Source organism: Hippichthys cyanospilos, chromosome 3, assembly GCF_059441005.1.
Source record: "Hippichthys cyanospilos isolate Australia breed blue-spotted pipefish chromosome 3, RoL_Hcya_1.0, whole genome shotgun sequence".
Classification (NCBI taxonomy): domain Eukaryota; kingdom Metazoa; phylum Chordata; class Actinopteri; order Syngnathiformes; family Syngnathidae; genus Hippichthys; species Hippichthys cyanospilos.
Window position 1 is genome coordinate 29,841,548 of NC_142371.1, and position 24,397 is coordinate 29,865,944.

General features: G+C 39.3%; 1 protein-coding gene across 1 annotated transcript in view; it reads right to left on the reverse strand.

Annotated features, from left to right (window-relative positions):
• Window positions 1-1,743: 1,743 nt before the first annotated feature.
• The window catches only part of LOC148426777 (DEP domain-containing mTOR-interacting protein-like), a 31,606-nt gene continuing 8,952 nt past the window's right edge, over window positions 1,744-24,397 (reverse strand). Inside the window, exons 5-11 of the mRNA XM_088409630.1 lie at window positions 16,225-16,316; window positions 12,649-12,827; window positions 10,474-10,656; window positions 9,586-9,723; window positions 8,053-8,123; window positions 7,709-7,813; window positions 1,744-3,191 (exon numbers count right to left, since the gene is read on the reverse strand). Coding sequence (XP_088265756.1) covers window positions 3,069-3,191; window positions 7,709-7,813; window positions 8,053-8,123; window positions 9,586-9,723; window positions 10,474-10,656; window positions 12,649-12,827; window positions 16,225-16,316 — 891 coding nt within the window. The 3' untranslated portion in view covers window positions 1,744-3,068. The remainder of the gene's footprint in view (window positions 3,192-7,708; window positions 7,814-8,052; window positions 8,124-9,585; window positions 9,724-10,473; window positions 10,657-12,648; window positions 12,828-16,224; window positions 16,317-24,397) is intronic.

Genomic DNA, 24,397 nt, shown 5'->3' on the forward strand with positions numbered 1-24,397 from the left:
TACAATGTGAAAGTCATCATTAACTACGTTTGAACGATATATCAATGTCACTAAAGTCAACACAAGATTATATGTGGACAGCACTGCAGCTACTAAATCAATAACCGATGTTTAGAACACGGATTTTCTGATTTTTATCAAATGCAACTGTATTTTACTTTTGATGGAAGAAGTGAGCGGTAAAAGGAGCAAAATATGACATTAAAATGCCTCCCCAAAAAACAAAAACAAAAAAAATTGATGAGCGAGCAACTCTCCCAGTTACACCAGAATGAGTTTATTTAATCTTTAAACATCTTATTGTAACCCAGCTAAATTTTTCCATTTACTGTAGCTACAGTTCATTCATTAAAACAGATAGAGCTTTGATATTTAGTTTAAAATCAGAAGTGTCATTCTCTGACAGCAAAAATAAGCAGTAACTACTGAAAATATCAGTCCCTTTAGTAGATGCAATCAAAAATATAATTGTCATCAGGATATTCTAGAAGAAATATGTTTGCCCTAGTGTGAGTTAAAACACTGATTGTCATTTCAAATGAAGTACAGCAGCCACCACAGCATGAACAGATTTGTATGCAACGCTGCAACGTGATGAGTAGCAAAAACAACACATTAAGGCAAATTATTCCAATTTCTCATTGATGAATAATTTAAAGTAAGGATATTTTCATTCTTAATGATCAGTTTGAGTTAGAATGAAAACTATGTAGATTTTTACAGGCATCGCTTTAAAACTGAAGGTGAAGTTTTAGTCATAACAATAATCGAATATAAACATACATGTTCACCACGCATATCAGGTGTGAGTTGATGTCAACCTTAGATAACTTCATTTACTCAATTTGTTTTCATATTACAGGTAGCGTAAAAAGTACCTCAATTTCACCGCAACTACAACAAAGCAATTGTATTATGTAAAGAAATTGTAATGGATGACATTGACAACTCGTGTGCGTGAGAATTAACGACACAACAAACAATTGAATGCACTTTGTCTATAGAATTGCCTTTGAAGGAAAGAAGACCTAACAAAGTCGCAAAGACTTGTACAACAAACATTTTTAGTGGCTTCAAGTAGCTTTGCTTATAGTTGATAAATAACCACTTCGGGATAAATGATCTTCTTCAATAAACAATGTCAAATGATGAGAATTAAGAATGGAATACTTACACTCTATTAGGTACACCTGAGCTAATACAAATAAAAGACTTCTTTCTGCCTTTACACAAAAAATAATGATCATTTCTGTGTCATGATCAAAGAGGTAATGATACAAGGCGGCATGGCAAAGTCTCTCTCAATCTTTCTCTATGTGTGTGTGCGCAGTCAAGTTCAAATGTGTAAAAGCTCAACTTAAATTCATCACAAAAAATGTTTCAAAGACTTGGAATAGCTTGATGAGAGCCTCTAATTTCCTGCTTTACCTTTAAAACGTAACTGTTAAAAATAACTACCTATTATGCCTCATTATCGCACTATTTTTTTTTCATTGACAGTTATCAAAGTTTCTCACTTACAGGTTTAATTCTGCATCAGCAGCAAACCTTAGCAGCATTTCGGAGGCCCTGTGAAAGTAATTTGAGCTTGTGTTGCTCTGACATGGTGCGCCTAAGATGTACAACGAAAGTCCATCTTTGTGTGAGTGACAGCCTTTGCCTTAATTATATATATATATATATATATATATATATATATATATATATATATATATATATATATATATATATATATATATATATATATATATATATATATATATATATATATATATATATATGCTGTGTGTGATTGCACAGAGAGACAATGTTAACACGGAATACACCAAGGAAGATCATATTCAATTTCTTTAAATGCTACACCTCATTACATCTATAAGGTTATACAATACCTAATAGTCTGTCACAATACTTATTTATAAAATTGAAAGGTGAGTATTTCATTTTTTCGGCCAGTATACTGCATTGTGAACATATTAGCGATGCAGCAACATTCTAAGAAAAAGCATGCGTTCTAGTTAAGTGCTTCACGTCGAAAAAAAGTTCCCCTTTAATTGCCGATACATTCAGCTGTGCCGTTACCCTCATGAACCAATGTGGATCAGGGTGACATATTACGTTACACATTTGTCATAAACCCACCCAATGATCTCCAGAAATAGTCTGCCACATGTAATTTCGCACAAAATATTAAAAATTTAATTTGTAATTTTACATAATTAAATTTGGGTTGCTTATTCGTTCGAGTCTTTGCATACTTTGATGCTTGCATTACATGTATTTGTGCAAATACAAATTTTAAAAATTCAATTTAATCCACACGTTTGTTTGCCGTGATTGTCAATTTTTGGGAGGCTTGTATCTATTTTTACCAAGCTGGAGTAAAAGGCCATTAAAAGTAGGATTTTCGTGTTGTAATTTAAAAAGGAAAGCATTAACCAGTGTGCTTTAAAAACTGTTTCTAACGTAACAGAGTGAAAAGTTTTAGAATATTAGAAAGAATTCCTGTTAAAGCTTATAGTGGTAGCGCTGATCCCACATCAGCCTACATAAATGATTTGAACCCTCATTTTTAGAAAGCATAGCTTATTTCATTCAACACCATACATGTACACTGTACCTACATTCATTTTGGTATCTAAATCACACTGCCTTGTAAATTTTATCCAGTGTGTCTGGTTGCATTTTTTTTTTTATGTATTTGTGTAGGTGTATTTTCGTGCCAGCAGAAGGCAGTGTTGCTCTCTCCAATGCTGCACCTGATGAATTGGAAACGCTCAGGGAAAAGGTCACTGTAGGTGCTAATTCTCTTCTTGTAGACGCAACTTGGCACTCATTTGTCACCAAATTGACACTTAAAGATTTGAATTGTCATTCCTCTGCATTTAAAAGTAGAGTAGGATCCAGAAGACAGCACAATTCTCACTTTTTGTGTGTGTGCTTCAAGATGCAGAGAACAAGAACAGGACAGCAGGTGCAATCGTTCCTCCGCTTTGTCCATCCGGGTGATTTCCACTGAACCTTTGGGAGGCCCTTCTACTCTAGTTCCAGTGACCATGCTCAAACAGTCATATCTCCTCCATAACTTCCATGACGATTGTCCTGGGGCCAGTCAGGATCAGGTTGCTCACCGTTCTGTAATCTTGTGCCAGCACGTTCAAGCCATTCACTGATACCACAAACTGACAAACCTAAAGACAAAGGAAGGTGAAACATGAATAATGACTGTAATTTTAATCATCATAAAAGCATATTTGCTGATTTCAAAATTGAGCAGCAGGCTGGATGGAGTATGTTTCAGTGGCCCAGCGGGAATTCAACAGAAGATCCATTTTCTCACTCTGGGACTGCCCTTAAGGTGAAAGCAACTGCCAAAATAATTCAATTGGATTTGGATGCAATTGCAGAACCCGCCTACTTGTTGATACGCTGTGCGTGACAAACAGAACAAGCTTAGTTCCATGCACTTTTTAGGAAAGTGCTTGACCTTTTCCAAACAGTTTCTGTTGGCTGTTTTCCAGATGGATATGAGAAAGAAACATTTTTAGTGAAACAAAAGCCATCTGGAGTGCCGGGCTGAAAAAGTAGATTATACTGCAGCAATTTTTTTGGGATGTTTTCAGCTTTTCATTTTTATCGAGTTTGCAAAGGGCAGATTTACTCATCAGACTAAATTGTTAAAGAAAAGTCCAACATATTTCAAAATTAGAGCCTCAAAACCTACTGTGAATGTTGCTGTGTATTTTTTGTGTTTGCTAAATCCTTTTATCCTCTTCCCACATCATGTGTGAGATGTGAAATTGGCATTAAGACAAAAGTGTACACAGATGACGAGAAGGACAGCTGCGTAAACAGAAGTCGCTTTTGGCCTCAACAAAGTGAATGCAGCCATAATGTGAGCTCCAAAAAAAATGAATAAAGTTGATCAATTTAGAGTTCAATCAAAATGTTAGAGGAATATACAACATTGACTGTTTAAAAACAAAGGCAGCTCAATAGATGTAAATGACTGCACAATTTGATGCTGACAGACACAGTTCCTGTTCCTACTGATCACTTTTAAAAAACCATGCTCAAGCAAATGTGTTATTTCAGCACACGGGGAAAACTTATGGGTAGAAATTCAGCTCAAAGAGAAAGGAATGTGCTGCTTGGCAAAGTTTGAATTTAAGTGAAGAAAACGTTTATCACCAAACAATTATCAAAGTTTAATGGTATAAATGAATGAATAAAAGTACTGTAACAAAATGTGTCTGGGGGAGTTCCACTGTTGGACTTCCAAGTTTTAATCCCGTAGTATAGATAAAGAGCTGTTGAAAAGTTCAATTTTTAGAAACAATTAATTATAAACACGTGTTCCCACGAATGGCGTAACAAGTTAGCCTTAACAGTTTTGCCTGCCATAAAGTGCTGACTACAGTTAAAATACCCCATGAGAAACGCAATGATGACCGCATGCCAGCTGGCTCGCCTTCCTGATCATTAGCGAACCGCAACTGCGGCCAGTAAAAGTAGGGCTACGCTTGCAACATGATGTTACTTCTGCTCTTTAGGTTTTTGTAGGCTTCCATTTCACTCATTTCAAATAGTCATGGTTACCCTATTAAAGACGTTCAGTGGAATGGCATTGAATTTGTTTTGTACAATCAGCAGCTGATAAAATTGAATACACTTCCTGAGGTTTCAGGATAGGGTACAGCAAACAGAAAGGGTTAAGGACTGCACAAACAACAACAAAAAGCATGTGGTGGGTGCAAACCACTTAAGGCCATAAAGGACTAAAAGAAAAAAAAAATACGTTTCTCAGGCACACCTGAACATATTTTCCTCTTATCACTGTTTATTCCCTCTGTTTGGTCTGTTCAAGCAGCCTTTTCAACTTTTTCTTAACAGCCCCCCCTCCTTAATTCCGGCCTCCTCTCATGGATGTGGGCTTGTTATTTTTGGCTGGGTGCCAATGGGCAAGGATAGCGGGTTAAAAAAAAAAGCCTCTCAAAGGAAGGACTAAGAAAATGTGTAGAACAAATAATGGACACATGCTGAGTTGTGCAAGAGCTTGTTCTCCCTTCTCAGGTGGTGAAGACTGATTTGAGGAATCTGAAAGCTTTAGTTTCTTGGTATTCATTGCTTGACATATAAGTGATCATGGTTTGCTAACCAAATAGTGTTTTGAAAGCAAATCTTTGTCTGGTTAACAATCATCAACTTTACCCTTGCAAAACTAGGACCACTCCAGCTCCTAAATGAGATTGAAGGTACAAACAAATGAATTGTGGCCTATTGCCCGTGTTTGCTGTAATTTAGTAAACAGTCACAACTAAACACAACTTTGAAAAGGGCCAAACAAACAATGAACACACCTTTTCCAGCAGAGGAAGAGAGGAAGGAAGGGAAAATGAGGGACACCAATGGAGTTTTTAATGGAGCTCACAGGAAAAAAAAAAGCTTAAAAGCAAACACGTTATTATATTGGACATTTATCTGGAAAAAAAATATGTAAAACACTTATTTAGTGTCAAGTTAATGTTTATTTGTAGCTAGAATTTTTTAAAAAAGTACAGTATATAAAGTTTAATGCTGCTTTTTTCATGTAGGGGGCTACCATATTTGGCCCACAAAAAAGTACGGAATATATACTATAACTATCATATCAATCCACCTATTTTTATCGCAAATGACTTCAGGCAGGAGGTGAAACCAGATTTATGTCTCAGAGATATGAATACAGTACATTCTAACTCTACACATAAGTCACTTCTAAATGATATCGAATACGTGGCACGAGATCAAAAATTTATGAAATTACAGCACTTTGATTGTTACCCCAGTTATGAGAAAAACGTGTTTAAGGTTTTGGCAAAATCATCTTTCTAATGTGTCATTTAAAAGATGACTTGCCTTTCGAAATGTGGCTTAACTGCCACAAACCTTTATCGTGGATATGCTACCCCAAATTCATTTGACCTCCTAAAGTACATTATTCATTTCAATTCATATTAGCATTTATTATTAATAACATAGCACTACAGGAATAACTTACAGTACACTCCAGAAAGTATGTCAGTCCATAGTAAATATGTATCAGGGACTCTCGCGAGGGCGCCTGTGGTGGCACTTTACAACGTGGCAATCCCTCCGAACATGATGTTCCTTACTGCTAATTATCCATCAATAAAATGAGTCATGTAAGGTGGAGCACCGGGAACATTTACACCCAGGTGATAACATGTTTAGACCACACGTGCTCTCTGGTTGGGGCAAAGTTATGAATGTTTTTGTTTTCATACATTTGATGTATTTATAGATCAGTTTCTGTGCAAATTGTGGACAATTAAGAAGATTTAGAGTCTTGTTTCTCAATTGTAAGTTAAAATAAGATCAAGAAATATGGTCTTAACTATGTCAAAATAATAGTAAATACATTGACAGAGTTTTGGACCCACCTTTTAATTGCAACTACTTTTTGTGAATATGTGAAATGTGTTATGAATAAAAATATGACCTGTGTTATGCATATAAAAGCAATTGCATCCTGATGGGTTTAAAAAGAAGTGCCACTCAAACGGTTTCATTTGTGATTCAAATAGTTAGCATTTAGGTCACAATGTCAGTCTATGTTCAGGCCAGTTATTGTTACATTATGATAACAACGTGCCTTATCAGCACCCTTGAACCATGACACACATTTCCTCTGCAACCAAATATGATCGTTAAAGCAGAAGTGGTTATTCACACTGTCCGTTTCCTCTTTTTTTTTTTTTTTTGCTTCAAAATAAATTTGATTATTATTTTTATGAAATTATATTTTAGTCCGTGATGACAACAGAACCTCTTATCATGTATTCACCAATTGTCAAACTTTAAACTCTCATATAGTCCATTATGTGTTATTCTATATTACAGCTTAATGTAAGTTATGCATTTGCCTGTGAGGTGCAGCCAGCCTGCTGTTGGTTGTTTTCTCCTGCCAGGCAAATTCACAAATGCAGTCACGGTGCAATGCATTCCCAGCATTCCTTGCTGCCACTCTGCTTACAAAACATTGCGCCAGCTGTGGTGGCAGTGGTGAAGAATGACCCCACCTTCCTCTTGCAGTACTTTAGTCTAATTATGTGACGACATTTACCAATGTACCAAGTCTTTTGTTTCTTCGCTGACTTTTATTCTCTTAACTGTTAGGAACACACATCTGGACAATCAACGTGAGAAGTAAATAATTTAGTTCCATGGGAACTGATTTGATAGGGGGAACCCATGTTCGTGAGAGCGATGTATTGACACCATTTTGCATTTTAATATCAGTATAACGCCTGTTTTTGGCCATGTTATTCATGCTGTTGGAATAGTCACCATCAGTCGCGAGCCTCGTGATTATATATATATCGTGATTGGCGGTCAAAATGATGGATAGATGCATGCTTCGTGGCCCGGCATTGAACGACCTCAAAAACATGAAATATCATGTTATAGGCCCTTTAAATATATATATATATATATATATATATATATATATATATATATATATATATATATATATATATATATATATATATATATATATATATAAAATAAATATTAAATAGCCAAAAGTCCGATGTCGGAAACTTTAGACATTAACAGGATTGTTTTGATTTGTGCTTCAATGTCACAGTTCCTTCCATTGTGCCATGCATCCAGCGTGTCCAAAGGTGGTGTATAATGTCTTTACCTTCATGCCAGCAGCTGCTGCAGGTCCCCCAGGATCCACCGCTTGGATGTGACAGGGTTTGCTACCTCGCACAACAAAGCCCCAACCTACAGCATCGCCTACAATCTGGAGAGGGACAAATCAAATGTTGCAATGGTGGTAGTGTCATGTACATGCAGATGTTTTGTAATGTAATGATCACGCATTACCAAAGGACAAAGTACATTATAGTAAATGAATCGAAGTGTGTTGTTTTTGTGACTCTGCAATTACCTTGAGGGACTTCTGACCAGTTTTTGAATGTGTGGCAGTCGTGTTACAGCAGCATTATGTAAAAATTATGTAAAAATGTGTGTGTGACTTACAGTGAATGTCTTCTTAAGAAAAGGTCCTCCTGGAGTCTGGAGCTCCTCTGGACTCACGTGTCTCTTCAGAACTATCCAACCACAGAACATTTGATTATGTCATTAACTGATTCATGCCAGGGGCTGGAGTATATTATACACACACATACTCTGAGCAAATTATGTGCTTGTGTGTGTTCATGTGCATGTGTACCACAAGGGATATGTTTCCCATCCCCTTGACAACAATTTCTACTCACAGTAATGCACTCAAATCTGATCACTAAACAGCAAAATATTTAAAATGTGTCTTTTATATTGAGGTTGTAAATGTCCATTGAAGCTATGTGTCCAATGAATGGACACACAATGAACATCTGTTCACACTGGAATAGTTTTTAGAAGCAGCCTTTGTGCAGAACTTGTGTATTTTAACACTTTGAGTGGCGTTGACATGAAGAGGTGTCAGCAAGAACCATATCGAAGAGCACCATTTTTTTTATTTTTTTTTCATGGAAACAGGCAGAATAAAGGTGTGGGAACTTCTGGTTTGATAAACAACCGGGAATTTTTTGAATGGCACTTATTATGGTTAGACAGAACGCTTGAAATCGTCTGGCAGATATTTTTTTTTTTTTAATGACTGGCTTTAACGAGTTAAATTGATATTAGCTAAGAAGAAAGTCAATACTGTAAAAATTCTGAATTTGAAGGTTGTATGGTTTAAAATTCAACCTTGAAGAAAAATTTTCAAAATTAGAGGGAGACCAAGTACCCTCAGAACCAAGTTTGTTTAGTCGGAAATAATCCATAGATTTTATGAAGCATAAATAAGTAATTAAACAAAGCGTAAGAAAACAAACGATCCCTGAGACAAATACTGCACACTCTGTTTTTTAATCTGATAACAGATTGATTATTGGAAAAATGAATAACTTGAACTTTTTAGTACCTCATCCACACAGAACCAGGCCGCTTCATCTGTTTTTAAAAAAAAAATGTGGCCCTTGAACTTTTTACCTATGTAAAAAAAAATGAAATAAATAATGATAAAAAAAACATGGCAACAATGTATTTGCATTACATGAGAAGACACTTTGAAATAAAGGTTGTATAATGGAACTTCATCACATTTTAAGTCAGAATTAATTTTCATGCAGTGCTTGTACAACATGGATGAAGTTTGGATGAAGGATGAAGTTTAAACTGTTCAGAGGTTTTTTTTTTTTTTAGTGTGCTGTTTCTGTGTATGCGTGTGAGGGTGTTCTTTTTCCTGTTTTTGTTGTGTTCCTGTAGTTGAGAGGTTTTGTGCCTACCAAGGGAACCTATCAAGGACACCTCAAACACAAACACACATGCAACCACACGCATACTCACATGAGCACACACACACACACATACAGTCCATTTGTGGACCCATTCTTAGGATTTTCATTTCATCACGAGTCACATGACATAACGAAGAAAAATGCCTTCGGTACCCATTCAGGAATATAGTTGTGGTCAAGCTAAGTGTAGCGTTTTGGTAACACAGATTGCGTACGGCCTGCTCACCAGACTTTGGGTTGCACAGGATCGGTGGGCTGCTGCTAAGTGTGGGACTGCTGCTGTAGTAGCCGCTGCTGCCACAGCTACTGCTCATACTGCTACGGCGCACTCCAACTGCCATCTTTATCTCTTTAGTCGGACTCACTGGTGACACAACACACACACAAAGAGTGAGATCAGGGCATAATATTTGTAATAATGCATTTAATGGTTTGATTTTGACAATGATTTCGAGGATTGGATGCAGAAATATAACAACCACCACACATGGTCGCAGAGCACACAATCTATCTGCCTGTGTCCCGATTAAATTCAGCCGAATCAGTGCTTGCTGCACCAAGGTAGACATAGTCCAAACAGGTGTAAAGATTAGCCTGTTTGCAGTCACCAAACTGTCAGAAACACTGTGTGTGTGTGTGTGTGTGTGTGTATATATATATATATATATATATATATATATATATATATATATATATATATATATATATATATATATATATATATATATATATATATATATATATATATATATATATATATGAAAACTTTGTTTAGATCATTTTATTTGTATGTTTTTATTTGAATTTTCAAGTCCACAGGAGCAATAACATTGTTTAGATAATTTGTTTGGACAATTTGTGCAAAGTACTTTCTGTATGTTGTGTTGTTCAGCCTTCTCACTGATGTGTTAATGACGTGCTGACGACGCTAAGGTCAAACACGACTGCACGCTAGTTAGTAGCGATTGAAGAGGAAGAGTTGAGCGGTTTGTTTACAGCAGCCCAAAGTATTTTAATTACATATCAGTATTACCAGCTAAATTAAATAAAATTAAGGCGGTGATGCATGCAAAGAAGTGTTTGTGCATAAGACTGTGTCTACAGTGCGAACTACCTGAGAGAAAGCTGGTGTTGCCTCCATCCGAGTTCTGCTTGCGAAGGCAAAAGGGGCTATCGTGGCTCTCGGGGATACCGCGACCCCGCTCGTGGAGAAGCTCCATCAACCGTCGCCTCCGCCGAAAGTTCATCCTGAACTGGAAGAGGAGGGGCCCGTCCACAAAGTGATGCTTGTTTGTGACTGGTTAAAGAAAGCCACATCACAATTTTAGAAAAGTGGATTACAGTTAAAAAGGCTTTCTGAAACATGTCACAATGGATTTTGATTAAAGTCAGATGATTTGGGACTAAAGAGCAAATTATCGAATCATCCGCAATATGAAACAGCACTGTAGGAATTCATGGCTCATTGTTTCTGTTGTAATATATCCCAAATGTGTTCTGTGGCATTGCTAATAGAAAAAAAAGGATTATTTATATACAGTATTTGCTACAAAGATAAACATATTGAAAAGATGAATTATTAATAATTTGGGATGAAGTTAGACTCCTGATTTTAAGTGATTGACTGAAAAGTATCAGGATACTCATCCATGCAGTATACTGTATCTTAACCAGAGGTGAGTTACACAAAACCTCACCAAATATTTTCATTTCAGACAAAGGAGAGCTGAGCACATGAGACAGGGCAGTCTCATGCAGCTTTGTGTATTGACATACGAAATGCTGATCTATCTCGTGTTTACTTCCTCGATAGCGGGATACTCACACACGCATACACACACGCACAACAGGGCTGCTTTTGGCACGCTAGTCCTCAACCAACTGTACATGTCAAGTCACCCGATGAATGATAAATGAAAAGAATCAAGCTCCGATTATTTAATAAATGTATTTGTAAGCACAGTGGTTAACAGCCAAGACTCATGACACAGTGCTGCAGTGTGTGTGAGAGCTCACGATATAACAAATTCCAAGGCCCTGGAGATGCTAGGCTCTATTAAAGGGATACATCGAAGAGAAAGAGTCCTTTGTCTGTTCTCTTCAATCACTCTGCAAACTACTCACATGTAAAATACCAAGGACAATAATATCCAATAATGTCGTGTCTATGAGGCAACATTTCTACAAGCCATTTAGTATAAGTTGCGGAGGGGTAAAAATACTGCCATGTGACTCCACCTCAGTGAAGTCTCATTCAATCATGCACAACATCCGCATGAATCAAATTGAATGTCATGTGGAGGCCTGACTGAAATTCATTTAAGATTTGCTACAACTCCATGACATATACTGTGTATGCAGGTCATTTATAAGTATAGTACTCACCCATGACAGCATTCATGGAATGTCATTTTTAGTTGCTATTCTGTTTTTATGTTCCGGCCCACTTTGATCTACTAATAGCAGTTTGTGCACAAAGAGTGACCAAAAATACCTGTTTACAAACGGCAAAGTCTTAATGAGTTAGCAAATATGAATGTTTGCCCTATAGCGTTGTGCAACAAAATACTTACTAAAGTTAAGGGTAGAATCTTTTTTTTTCTAGGACAAGTTCCCTCACTTCCATCTGCCAAAATACATTCTCCACACAGAAAGACCAAAGCCAAGATTCAAAAGCTGGTCCACAGAAATGTGAACTACCATACCACTATGTTACTCAGTTCCATTATTTTATTACTCAAATAAGTCATCGGGCAATTACTTTTCAACGGAAGTGAACCAACATTTTCGTCCACACGCATTTTTGCTTCGATGATGTTCTCATGTTAATAATTGAGGATGTTTTTTTTTTTTCCAGGCCATTACCACGAGTACCCAACTCGTAAAAAATTCAACATTTTCCACAATAGCCTGTGCTGTACTTGACTGTATACAATTTGGCGATGATCCAATCCAGGATTGCTCTGTCTTGAAGGTTTGTGCTCTATTGAGTATATTTCGGGTTTAAAGTGCACATATGCAATACTTTTTTTTTAATGGACAGGTTAAGCTTACAGTATAAGGAAGAGATATAAACAAATATATTGCAATGAACCAAAACTTAATAGGATTTAGTAAGAAAGCCGTGAAAAAGGCATGGAGGCCTAAACAAGCTAAGTAAACGGAAAAAAAAACAACAAGGTGAAAATATACAAGTGGTCTGATTTAACTAAAGTCATCCCAAAAAGTTGAAAAGCAACAAGATTGGTAATGCAGATGGATAGTGGAGCTAGCCTCCGGCCCCCCTCACCATGCTGTATGATTCCGTGTTCAAGAAGTCGCCGTCCCAATTGCTCCGCCTCCTCCCTGGTCGCCATCTCCCCTTCCTGCAGGAGCCAGTCAATGAACTCGGAAGCGACCAACGTCCGTTCAAAGTTCCCGCCTTCCTCTTCCCTGCTCTGTATAATGCTGTTCTCTGTGTTCATCAACCTTGAGAGCATCAATAAACTTTAGTCAGTGGTCATTAAAGGAAAATCCACACAATGGTCATACAGCAAATGTATAAATTGGTTCTAGAATCATTTAGTCATTTTCGATGAGTTGAAAAGTGTATTCATTTTGTACATTACATGACAATTATTACAAGTACTCAGGAATTAAACACACAACATAATAGCGGCACATTATGAGTATTTTTTTCCAAAGTTTGGAACACCAACCAGCGGCTCAGACACATTCCCAACTTTAAATTCGGAATTACTGGAAGCACTGGGGATTAAAAATGTTATTCTTTGCAACTCGCAAATCTTTTAAGCTGCTGGGGAATAATAACGCTATTTGTGCAGGTTCTGATATACCAGTGTCAGCTGGCTATAATAAAAAAAATGTTGATATGTAATATTTTGACAACGAAAGATGACCCATGTCTTTGTAAAAGATGAATAATCATGTTTTTTTTTTTGTTTTTTTTTAAAGTAAGCTTAAACTCTTAGATCAAAACCGACAACATTAGTCATGTATGTAGGTTTGGGTGCAACGGACTGAAAGTATTATGAATACTGAAGTTGACGTTTGCAGAAGTGTAAAAGTGGAAAAACTCCAATTTATATCTTTTGTAGCATAGAGTAGCTGAGGTTTACAACAACAAAAATCTTGAAAGTATAGGACAGCAGTACACTGCAGTAAATATTAGAAAAAACACCACAAGTTATTAGCTTGTAATAAAACTAAGTAACTCCGAAAAACAAAAAAAAAAAGCGCATGTGGAAGATAGAACTGCTGACTCTGTCCCTACCCTGCAGAAAAACGCACGTCAGTCAAAAACTGTCACAAAAACAATGAAGCATGGAGACACACACTGTGTTAGTCACCTTTCAACCAGTGCATGTCCACACGTGCACATCAGGAGTAGAACAAACTGTATTTTTCGCTTGAATGCTCATCTGCCACACACCAAATCCATCAACGTTACCGCATCCCGCAGCTGACTGATTTTTAAAGCTCTAACCAACACGGAAGTGGAGACGACTCGTCTAGGAAGTAGTAGCCGCATTCACATTAGCAAAAAGCACCTCTGTTTTGTACCATTAAAAAAATAATCTATTAATGGAACAGTATGGTTACTTATCTGTGAAGCATTTCTCGCATAGGTGCCGCTAAACATGGACATAGAGGCATGATCAAGAAAATGATAGTCTTTACATGCAGAATGTTTGTTTGTTTCGGTGGAGTAGACAGTTTTAGTAAGGAAAAAAAAAATGAGTTTAAATTCAGCAGTTAACTATTTTGTGTCCATTAGCAGAAAAATAGCATGCATGCCTGCATTACTTTACTGTCTAGAAGTGCTTTCAATCAAAATATTAGTCTAGATTAGTGAGAAGATTATAACACATTCCATATTTGTGGGATTGGAACGCACTCAAAAGATAGGCGGCCATTTAAAGAATTATGAGACATCGTAGATATGCATCGATGATGATTGTTTTAAGTTGTTTTGATATCTGCAAAAGTTTCATTAACTGACTGTTGCCTTTTTGTTTTTACTGTAGTATGCGCCTTCTGACACTTGTCCCATTCATGGTTTTTTTTACTTATTGCTTGACTTGTATTACATACATGAAGTGCCTGCAGGTCATTGTGTACATGTGGTAACTAATAATGACTTAGCATGCGAGCTCCAGATATTGATGCCTCTGTTATGTTTCAAATTGATTTTGTTCTCTCTTGAAAAGCTCAACACCAACTGCTTTCAGAATCCTAATGGGGGAAATTAAACTAAATCACACATAGGTACATCAGCTGAGCAGCATACCAATTCTGGGAAAAGAAATTAGGAGTACTTTCTGTCCGCAGCATCCTCTCAGAGGGATTCATTAAAGGTGATCGTCAACACCTATCCTAGCTCATGTGTCAAAACAATTTGCTCCCGGCGGTACATTTAAGGAGCCTTTAGGTAGAGTCAACACATACATTGTTGAAATGGCATACAGTGATGGAGGAGGACTTTTGGTGGAGGAGGCTCGCATGCGTGTGCAAATTGTTGATGAAATGTTCCGTGAAAGGTGACTGTGTACACAGTCGTCATTCGGCCTGCTTAAAAATGTTAAGTCAACAGTTAATGTTAGCTCAACGAGGGAAGCGCAGCAGTTTCACCAACAGCGCCAGCTGTCTTATGCAAGTCAAACAGTATACATAGTGTATAGATTGGGATTATTCAAAAGCGAACAAAGCAAGCTGTCGTCTGCCATGACCTCAATATTCACTGTGCGCCACTAAGTCTCGGCAAATAACCCGGTGCAGGGCTGCATATGAGTCGATGACTCTGAGAATCATGGTGCAAGATATATTTATGATTTATGGCACAAAGATGTATTTATTTCAGTCAAACTTCGCGGCGCGATGTGGATATTGATTTTGTCAAATACGATCAGCATTAAACAATATCATGTTCTAGCAATGTATTGATTGTTCAAAATTCATTACAGAGGGGAGTTAAGTAAGAGCAAAATGACAATCCCTGTATAGTAATTAGGGAGAATAAATAAATGATTGTAAGGACAACAAGTGTTCTGGTTGAAAGCGGTCCTCATGCTAAGGAACAACATAGGATCAACAGTAATGTGAGCAGAGGCAAAAAGTCTTTCTTTCCAAAATAAAACACTGAACTTAATCATTATCTAATCTCCGGTGGATTTTTTTAAAATTGCATTTCACCCGAGGTACTTAACATTACATTAAGTGAATTTTAATGAGAGCTTATTACATCTGTTTATCTGACTCAATTTAATCCCTCTAGGGAAATTACGGTAACTATTTACATGGGTGCGCTGCATGGTTTTGCTCCTGATATGAAACCGAGTCCACAAGGTAGAAAAAGAAGATGGCGCAGAAAACGTGAACCAAGTTAGTAAGCCTCGGTTAATGTTTGTGCGTTCTGGTTTGAGCTGCGCTCGATTACATAAATCTTTGAGGGTGGAGACGACAGATGTCTGCTTGGACTCTTATGCAACTGGTGTGTGCGCATTTGTTTGCGTGTTGTCTAGAAACAGGAAAACAGGGATTTTGTTTAGAGCAGAGCGAGTGTTAAGAGAGATAAAGAAGAAAGGGAGGCGCCGGTATGGTGTGGGGGTGTTGCTTAAGATGGTGTTGATACAACAACATGGAACGAACGAGAGCTGCAGACCAACAAAATAGCTCAATTAGCGCTATTCCGCTATGCCCCGTTTGGACCAATACTCCTAATGGAACTCAACTAACCTCATTTTCACTACTCCCTGAAAAGCTTTTAGAATAATTGAGCTAAACTCAACATCAGACAAATTATGCTTGAGGAAATACTTTAATGTATGAGAAATGTCAGAGAGTGCCATGGGTTTTAGCTACATACTTCTCATAGATCCTCTGCCCCCTCATAAAGACTTTAGCTTCATTGTCTAGTGGAAAGGTGCCGTCGTCCTTACGGAAGCGTGTCAGAGAAATCTCAGAAAAGAAGACTAGGACAAGCCTAGCTGCTTAAACAGCAAAAAGAGTAACTCAGACCAGCCAAGATTGACTTTTCTATGCCGGACATAGGGAAAAACCGCTTGGGCAAATGTAACTCGTGGGTCTTCCAACGCGTTTTCCACTTGCCCAGCCGTTCCCCCCGGCTTTTATTGAATAGAAGCATAGCAGATTACAAGACACAACAAAAGAGCCAGCCGGGCGCCACCGGCAGCTGGGCCAAGGTCCCGGCTCACACTTTCGTGCGTCAACAGTTCTATCTAAGGACAGGGTCAAGATGAACTAGGATTGCATAGATGGGTAACAATGAACTAAGAACATAATGATAACAACCTAATATATGATTCCCTTCACATATCCCCCCTGATTATCATTATGAAAACACATCAAACGATGTCAAAAGCTATTGCTTGAGTGGGAAGAAAACTACCCAAAAACCCAGTGGGAAAAAGGTAGAAACCCTTCCCAAGCAAGAGCTTGTTATAAGGAAAAAAGAAAAAGAAAAAGCAAAAGCTAAAGCTGTTTTTGGTCCAATACATGTATATACATATTGCAAACCATGGCACATCAACATCCTACGTCTGAAACCTTTTCCGTAGGTGCATCATAAATGGTTCACACAGAAGTTGAGTCGTTATCAGAGTCGGAGTCGTTGTCGGAGTCGGAGTTGGAGTCAGAGTCTGAGTCAACAGGTTGATAGCCAGTCATGGCCACGGTCACTTGCGCCGCTATTTTGAATTCGATAGCATCCATGATTTTGGTGGCACAGATCTTACACAAGGGCACACCGCAGATTATGCAGAGACATGACAGCACGAAAATCCAGGCGATGACAGAGGCAATGGCCACAGCTACCCCCTTCCAGTCGCCAAAGGAGTCTTGCAACCACTGCAGGAAGGGGTTGAGCTCAACTCCCTCCATACTTTGAGTCCTCAGTCTGTACTCCCTGAGCAATGTCAGTGTCTCCGACAACGAGCCATTGGACAAAGTGTGTAAAGGAATAAATGCACAACATTCACCTGATGGTAAAAGCTTGCACACACCACCCTTTTCTGCCAAAATCATGTCGAGTGCTTGTCTGTTTTGAATGGTCATGAGTGAAGTAGCATGTAGTTGTGAGGCGGTGTGCATAAAAAGTGCCTCGGTGAAGTTAATCAACGTGTTCACCTTGTGATTTAAATAGTTGATCAACTCTGTGTGTTTGTACACGGTCACTGGAAACAAAGCACCTATTATGGGCAGATGTGAGCCCGCTGCGTTTGCTTCATCAATCAATTTGTCTTTGTCAGGAACCCGTCTAGGCATGCCAATCACGTCAAAATAAACTGGAGTTTGTCTGGTAAGCGGGACTGGCGGCTTGTCAAAATTGCGTTTGGACCGATGGGTGGAGTTCATCACAATGTTATCTCCTGGAAATACATACGCAGTAGTCTGTTGAACACCTGTAACGTAAACGCATGTGCCTGTCCAATGGGGGGATAATTCTGGATATAAATTTCCCCCACCGCAATACCACCACAACTGTGAACGTGCGACATATCTGGTAATGCCAGTTGATACAGTCACAGTCAAATTGCACATTGAACTGTTAATTGTGCCATGATCTACGCATTGTATCTTTAAGCAATCCGATCGTGTGAAGCAAGTGAATGCTGCAGCAGTTGGTGGATGAAACAACATGGGCTTGGTTCCCAATTTAACAACTGGGAAGTGCAGGGAGTACCGTTTGCACATGTCATTTCCTGCAATTCCCTGGGTCAAATTTAAAACGCATTCAGATGGTACCGGTTCCACAAGTCTTAAGGCTGCTCTAGGTTTCATGCACACAATGCAATCCTGTTGTAATGATTTAGCAACGAAAACTAGGCGATCCATAAACAAATTATCATTAATGCCCACCCCAGTATCTTCTTTTAACAATGTTTCGATATTCTCACCCTTGTAATGAATCTTAACACCTTTTGTCAATTTTCCCACTTTTCCCCGAAAAGAGGTCACCTCGACTTGTGGAAGGACTCGTGTGGTTTTAACTGAATTGCTGGAATGGCGCCGACTATAACAAATTTGAATTGGGACATGCGGATGGGCTCCAGCCATATACCAAGCCCATAACGTGAGCATGGAACAATTTGTGCTATCTGCATTAGGTAACGAAACCATTGGTTGCAGAATAAAGGTTATGGAAGGTTCGCGATCAGTCGACACTTTGATTGTCAGTTTCTTGTGCCAATTCAGTGCCCCTTTGTTTCGGTGTGGATTGGCCCAATAATCACCGTCGACAGAAGTAATGTAATTAGACCATGACAACCACTTGCCTGCATCCGCATCATGGGCGCTCATAACATAAAACCAATAATCATACCATTGACTCATATCAGTGACAGATGTGTAACGTTCTACCAGGTTTTGAGACTGCAACTGGTTCAGTGGTATTGTGATAGACAGTTCATGAGCGATAGATGTGACGTTTATCACCGTTGCCGTGGTGTCAGTCAGAGTCCTGAGGTTGCCAACAATGCCAGTGGACAACAGCCGTCGGCCAGGGGTAGGCGTCGTAGGTCGTCCGGACACAAGGACACCGCCCAGCATCAAGCCGCATGCTGCTCGGAGGAGTGCTGGTGGACAGGCCATTCTCCTGAGAGGGGTGTGTTTACCACAAAAACCCTTTCTTCCACTGTGGTCTTTCGTTGGTGCACCGTCTGTGCACTTGGGGGTGCTGATCCTCACTTCGAGGGACTGGCGTCGCTAGGCCCGTCAACAGGGGGTCGAAGGATCTTGCACTGCGACTGGTGGATCCACCCGTCGCGTCCTTCAACTTTCACCGCAGTTGGTGTCGCTGCAATCATCTGGAGCGGGCCATCCCAGCGTTCACTGTCCCAACGAGGTCGTCAGCACCTTGAGGAACACCTGGTCTCCGATCTGGACCCGGGTTTTCTGTGGGATAGAACACACTGGCCAGTCATTGTGCTTATGCATCTCCCTTGTACCAAACAGTCTTTTCATGTGAACTGGAAAAGAACATCCACTAGGTGGCTGGTCATGGGTTAAGTCTGCTAGTCCGTATGGTCCTCCATATACTATTTCAAATGGTGATAAAGTTTTTCCTTCAGCGGAACAAATCTCATTTCTGTGGCCACAATAAGAATGCAATCTGGTCGCTGTCTCTTTATCACTTGCATTGTTTTTATGCGTATGGCCTTGACTGTCCCATTTGTTCTTTCAACAAGCCCTTCTGATATTCAACAGTTCTCCAACTTTAGTAACAGCTTTTTTCACAAAATGCAATCAATTGTCACTTCTAATTTCTCTCAGACTGCCAAATGTCAGTATGATTCGATCACACAATGCTTTGACAACTGTTTTTGCATCACAATGCGCTGTTGGGAAGTCAACCCACTTTAGGAATGCATCTAATATGACGAAACAATATTGCTTTCCTAATGCCTTATTTGATTCAATGTCATCCATATATATCATATGAAATGCTTCGGGTGGTTCTAGAAATTTGCCTCTATGTGGTCACAAATAAACTTGCGCATTATTGCAAAAACAGATATCACAACATTTACAAAAAACACAAACATTTTGAGTATAAAAAGTGAACCCATATGCTACTGATCATGCATATTCCCCCCTGTTGACACATGGCAAAGCTCATGTGTCAACTTTGCTGCTCATTCAAATCAGAATTTTAGTAACCATGGTTTTCTAACCGCCAATCTACTTTTTTCTTCAACATCTTGTTATGCTCCTTTATTTAGCCATTTTTGCTGCTACAGTTTAGGAGCTGATGTTTTCCTTGATATCAAGATGGTCTGTGTGTCTTGTTCATCATGTAGTGTGTCAATGCGGTTGTCTTGTGCTTTGGCAACTGTGGGCACACCTATGACTGTTTCTTTGGCTGCTTTGTTTGCCTAATCGGTTTCCTGCTCTAATTTGGTCATTTCTTTTCTCATCGTGGTTTTGAAGCCGCGGTTAGCCCAAAGTTGATAAAACACATGCCATACTCTCTGTCTGTCCATATTGTAACATCTTTGCTTTCAAAAATTTCACACGCTTTGATTAGCGCGGCCAATTCATCTGCTTGCAATGAACATGTCGATTTTAATGTTCCTTAAAACAAAATGTTTAATATATGTAGTAACTACATATCCCACCCTTTTGCGGCCGTCTACCCCTTTGCTAGCTGAACCGTCAAAAAAAAAACAACTTCTCCAGTCGGGAGAGGGGTGTCATTCAGGTCAGGTCTTGGTTTGGTGGAAATTTGGGCGTGGCTTCCAAAGTCGTGTGGGGTGCCGTCTACAGGTGTGGGCAAAGGTGTCGCTGGGTTTGATGCTCCACATTTAACAATTATAATGTGTCCCTGTGATACAAGAACCGCGGTGCAATATAAATGTCATGCAGGCGATAAGAGTGTCATTTTTTGGGGTGGGGGGTTTCCAGCAACAAAACAAATACATAGGGAACCCTCAACGTGAGGGAGTGAAACAACACAACCTCCACTGAAGCCTCCCCAGCCAATGCTGCAGCCAGCACCACCTGAACGCCTTCAGGGGTCAGCCCAGCAACTGCATCCAATTCCTCAGAGTAAAATTTGACTGGCCTCAGTTTCCCGTCATGCTTCTGCAACAAAACTGAAGTCATGAATCCCTGTTTAGCGGTCACTCTTTGCTCAAATGGTTTGCTGTAATCCGGTAGTGTCAATACGGATGAATTAAACCAATTCCAATTTCACACTGTCAACTGCCTCGTCAGCTTTTTTCATAACTGATATCAAGCAGTGGCCTAGTCAATTCAAAACAAATTTTGGAATCCATATGCTACAATAATTCATCAGCCTCAAAAAAGACATCATTTGTCTTTTAGTCTGAGTTTTTGGGCTTTCGCAATGGCGAAAATCGCAATTTTGTCTGTCAGTAACAATTCTGCCATCCTTATCTCATTAGTTCTGCCAACCTTCTTCCATTTGTTTCCACTTGCCCAAAATCTTTCTTGCCACAACGCCAACATTCTTATGCATTCAATTTTGTCTTTCAACTCTCTCTTACATCCTTTTTTTCCGCTACCACAATTCCTGTTTCCAACACAACGCACTTCCTCTTCTCCATCACACCAGAATGTCTGTTTTCTCCCCTACATTCTTCTACTTTTCTTCTTCTACTCCACTCTCAGCTGAATAGTCGATTTATCTAATCTCTGAGTGTTGGAGGTCACTCACATCTACATTTTTGTTTGTCGTATAGTTCCATTTAGCCTTGCATTTTCTCAGCTGCTGTCAATATGTTCAGCCTGTTTATCCATTATCTACCATAATGCGATGTGTTTTTAGAAAACTCTTGCAAACTATACTATATCAAACAATTAACATATCAACTGGTTCATCCTCCTTTTGCACAGTTGAATCTATTTTACTGTAAGACCTGATCCTATCATGCTAATCTCTTCAAACAATTATTACATATAAGGCATCAATCTTCTACCTTTTAAATTCATATTTTGTAAGGTGCCAGGCTTTCTTCCGCTTTTGCGTACTTGTATTTTGCAGGGCCAGTATACAAAAATAATTCTGTCCTTTTTGCCTCCTTTTGTCTTAACATGCAGGGTTTGCTACTTGGATCATGAAATACAACTCCCTATCACGCGTCTATGCAATTTTCTATACAGGTGTGGTTGGTAGAGAAGGGTCACATTCCTGTTTTCAGAAAGTGGAGGATAAATTACGAAAAAAAGGTCGCAGTCACGGTCAAAAAGGGGAGGCAGAGGCCTCTGATTGCCACCCCTGCTCTCCGCGCCTCTGTTTGTCCTGTTATCTGCAATTCTCGCAAGCAGCTTTGTTTGGTGTCTACTTGGCTGTTTTATTTTTTCTACAGGTCATTTAGTGGCTGCTGCTATTTCCAGATTCAACTTTTTCTCTTTTATCGATTTTGCTATTTGAAATTTTTCTTCAGCTTTGTTCTAACAAATTCAGTGGTCTCTATCAATTTGCCAATTACAAATATTTTCCACTTTGAAGAACAACAACAGCAACAACAACAAAATCAACTTTAGCAAAAACGACAATTCCCACAACTATGACAACAACAATAAGAGCAACACATGCAGCAAACTGTGTGAAAATTTCAACAGAGCAAGCTTCACAAACTTACACTCACAATCACTTCTCATTTTCATACCACAGTCTCCCAAGCTGGCTATCATACGACAACATGCCTACATGTTATTAAGCTATGAAAACACAACATTTATAATTCAACGTCATCTGGCTATCCACCCCTGGCATAGCCTCACATATAACACAACAACTTTGTGTATTTTATTTGTGTTTCAACCACTAATTATTCATTGCCAGTTAATCTAGCATTTGGAAACATCCTAATTCTTAATTTAGTCTCAACTGATCCCATAATATATTTTTCCATTTTTCTCATTTCACCTGTGTGCTGAGAATTAACCCTGTGAATGGACCAGTTTCTGCCCACAAACCTCAGGTTTGAAACCATCTCAAATTTGTCATTTTGACTTTTAACCATGCAGACTAGATCAAGCCCGATCTAACAATGTATTTTAGCCAAATTTCAACAAATATCATTGTTTATTTCTAACAATCTAACATACAAACATGTAACACACCAATAGTTACACACCAGCAAACTGACAGATACACACGCAGATCCACATCACACAACATGCAGTTTACAACGTATATGCAGACTTTGTTAAGCACGTACAAGACACACTTTTTGCACACACCATTTCAAATGGCATCACTCCTTTGGCTTCATGTCAACCCTCAGTACTCAGATGTGGAGCTGAGACCCAGTCCCGAAAAGGGTCTTACTGCCGTGGCCACGGTCTTGCCTGGTTGTCAACTCCGCCTCTGAAAACCTCAGGTGTCTGGGTTTAAGAATATGGTGGTAAACTCAGGTACGAATTGCTGGTGTCTGTTTTCCACCGTTAATTTGGGTTTACTGTCTGGCTGTGTTAGTTGCCGACAGGTTAGTGGCTGCGGTCAAATCATCATCTGCTTTCCTTTTTTTCTCGGCCACCTTCCATGGTCGTTTCGGTTTGGCTCTATCAACTAAAGCCTTGCGTTTAAACCACTGTTAACCATCACTGTTTTCAATCCTTTCCCTGTCCTTCAATGACAACTTCCGCAACACTTTCTCCAATCCACCACAATCATCCACGTCTCCTGAAAAACCGTATTGGATTTTCCATTTTTCCACATACTTAGTACTTTCTCTGCTATCTATCTCTGCCCGACGTACTTTTTCCTTCGATTCATCCACAAAACAACAACATTCCTTTTCCCATTTTGCCTCCTTGGGCCGAGTTGCGGCCTCGGAGGACTTATTTTTTTTTTACTCATGATTAACTATGTTTCCTTCGTCACGGGAGAAATGCTACGTGCCTGGTGTCGTGTCGGATACCGAGCTTCTACCTCGAAAGGCGGATATCCCCAGGTGTTTGTACTCACGACCGTTTCACCAGTTTTAGATTTCCCGTCACTCAGGACAGCCACTCCACATTCATTCCACACTCATACATCACAAAAATGATCAGCAACTGTGCACCGGATGTTAAACTTTCTCTTTTTTAAGTCAGGCCGTTTGTTTAAAGTCCAATTGACTATACGTTTAAGGTCCAATGGACCAGCCAGTCTCGTCAGACTGAACCCGTCTAGACGGTCGTTTAAGGTCCGATGGACCGCACGTTTAAGGTCCGATGGACCGCCCGTTTAAGGTCCGATGGACCGCTCGTTTAAGGTCCGATGGACCGCACGTTTAAGGTCCGATGGACCGCACTTTTAAGGTCCGATGGACCACACGTTTAAGGTCCGATGGACCACTCGTTTAAGGTCCGATGGACCACTCGTTTAAGGTCCGATGGACCGCCCGTTTAACATCCGGTGGACAATTCAGACTCGTCAGACTGACCTTTTGTTCTTGCAATCTCTCCGCTGGTCGAGTCACTCTGGTTCGTTGGATGGTGTTTGCGTTCCTCCGGTGAGCGGTGTCCGACGTCTGGCCTCGTGGAAAGGAGGGCTTCCAGAATCCAAC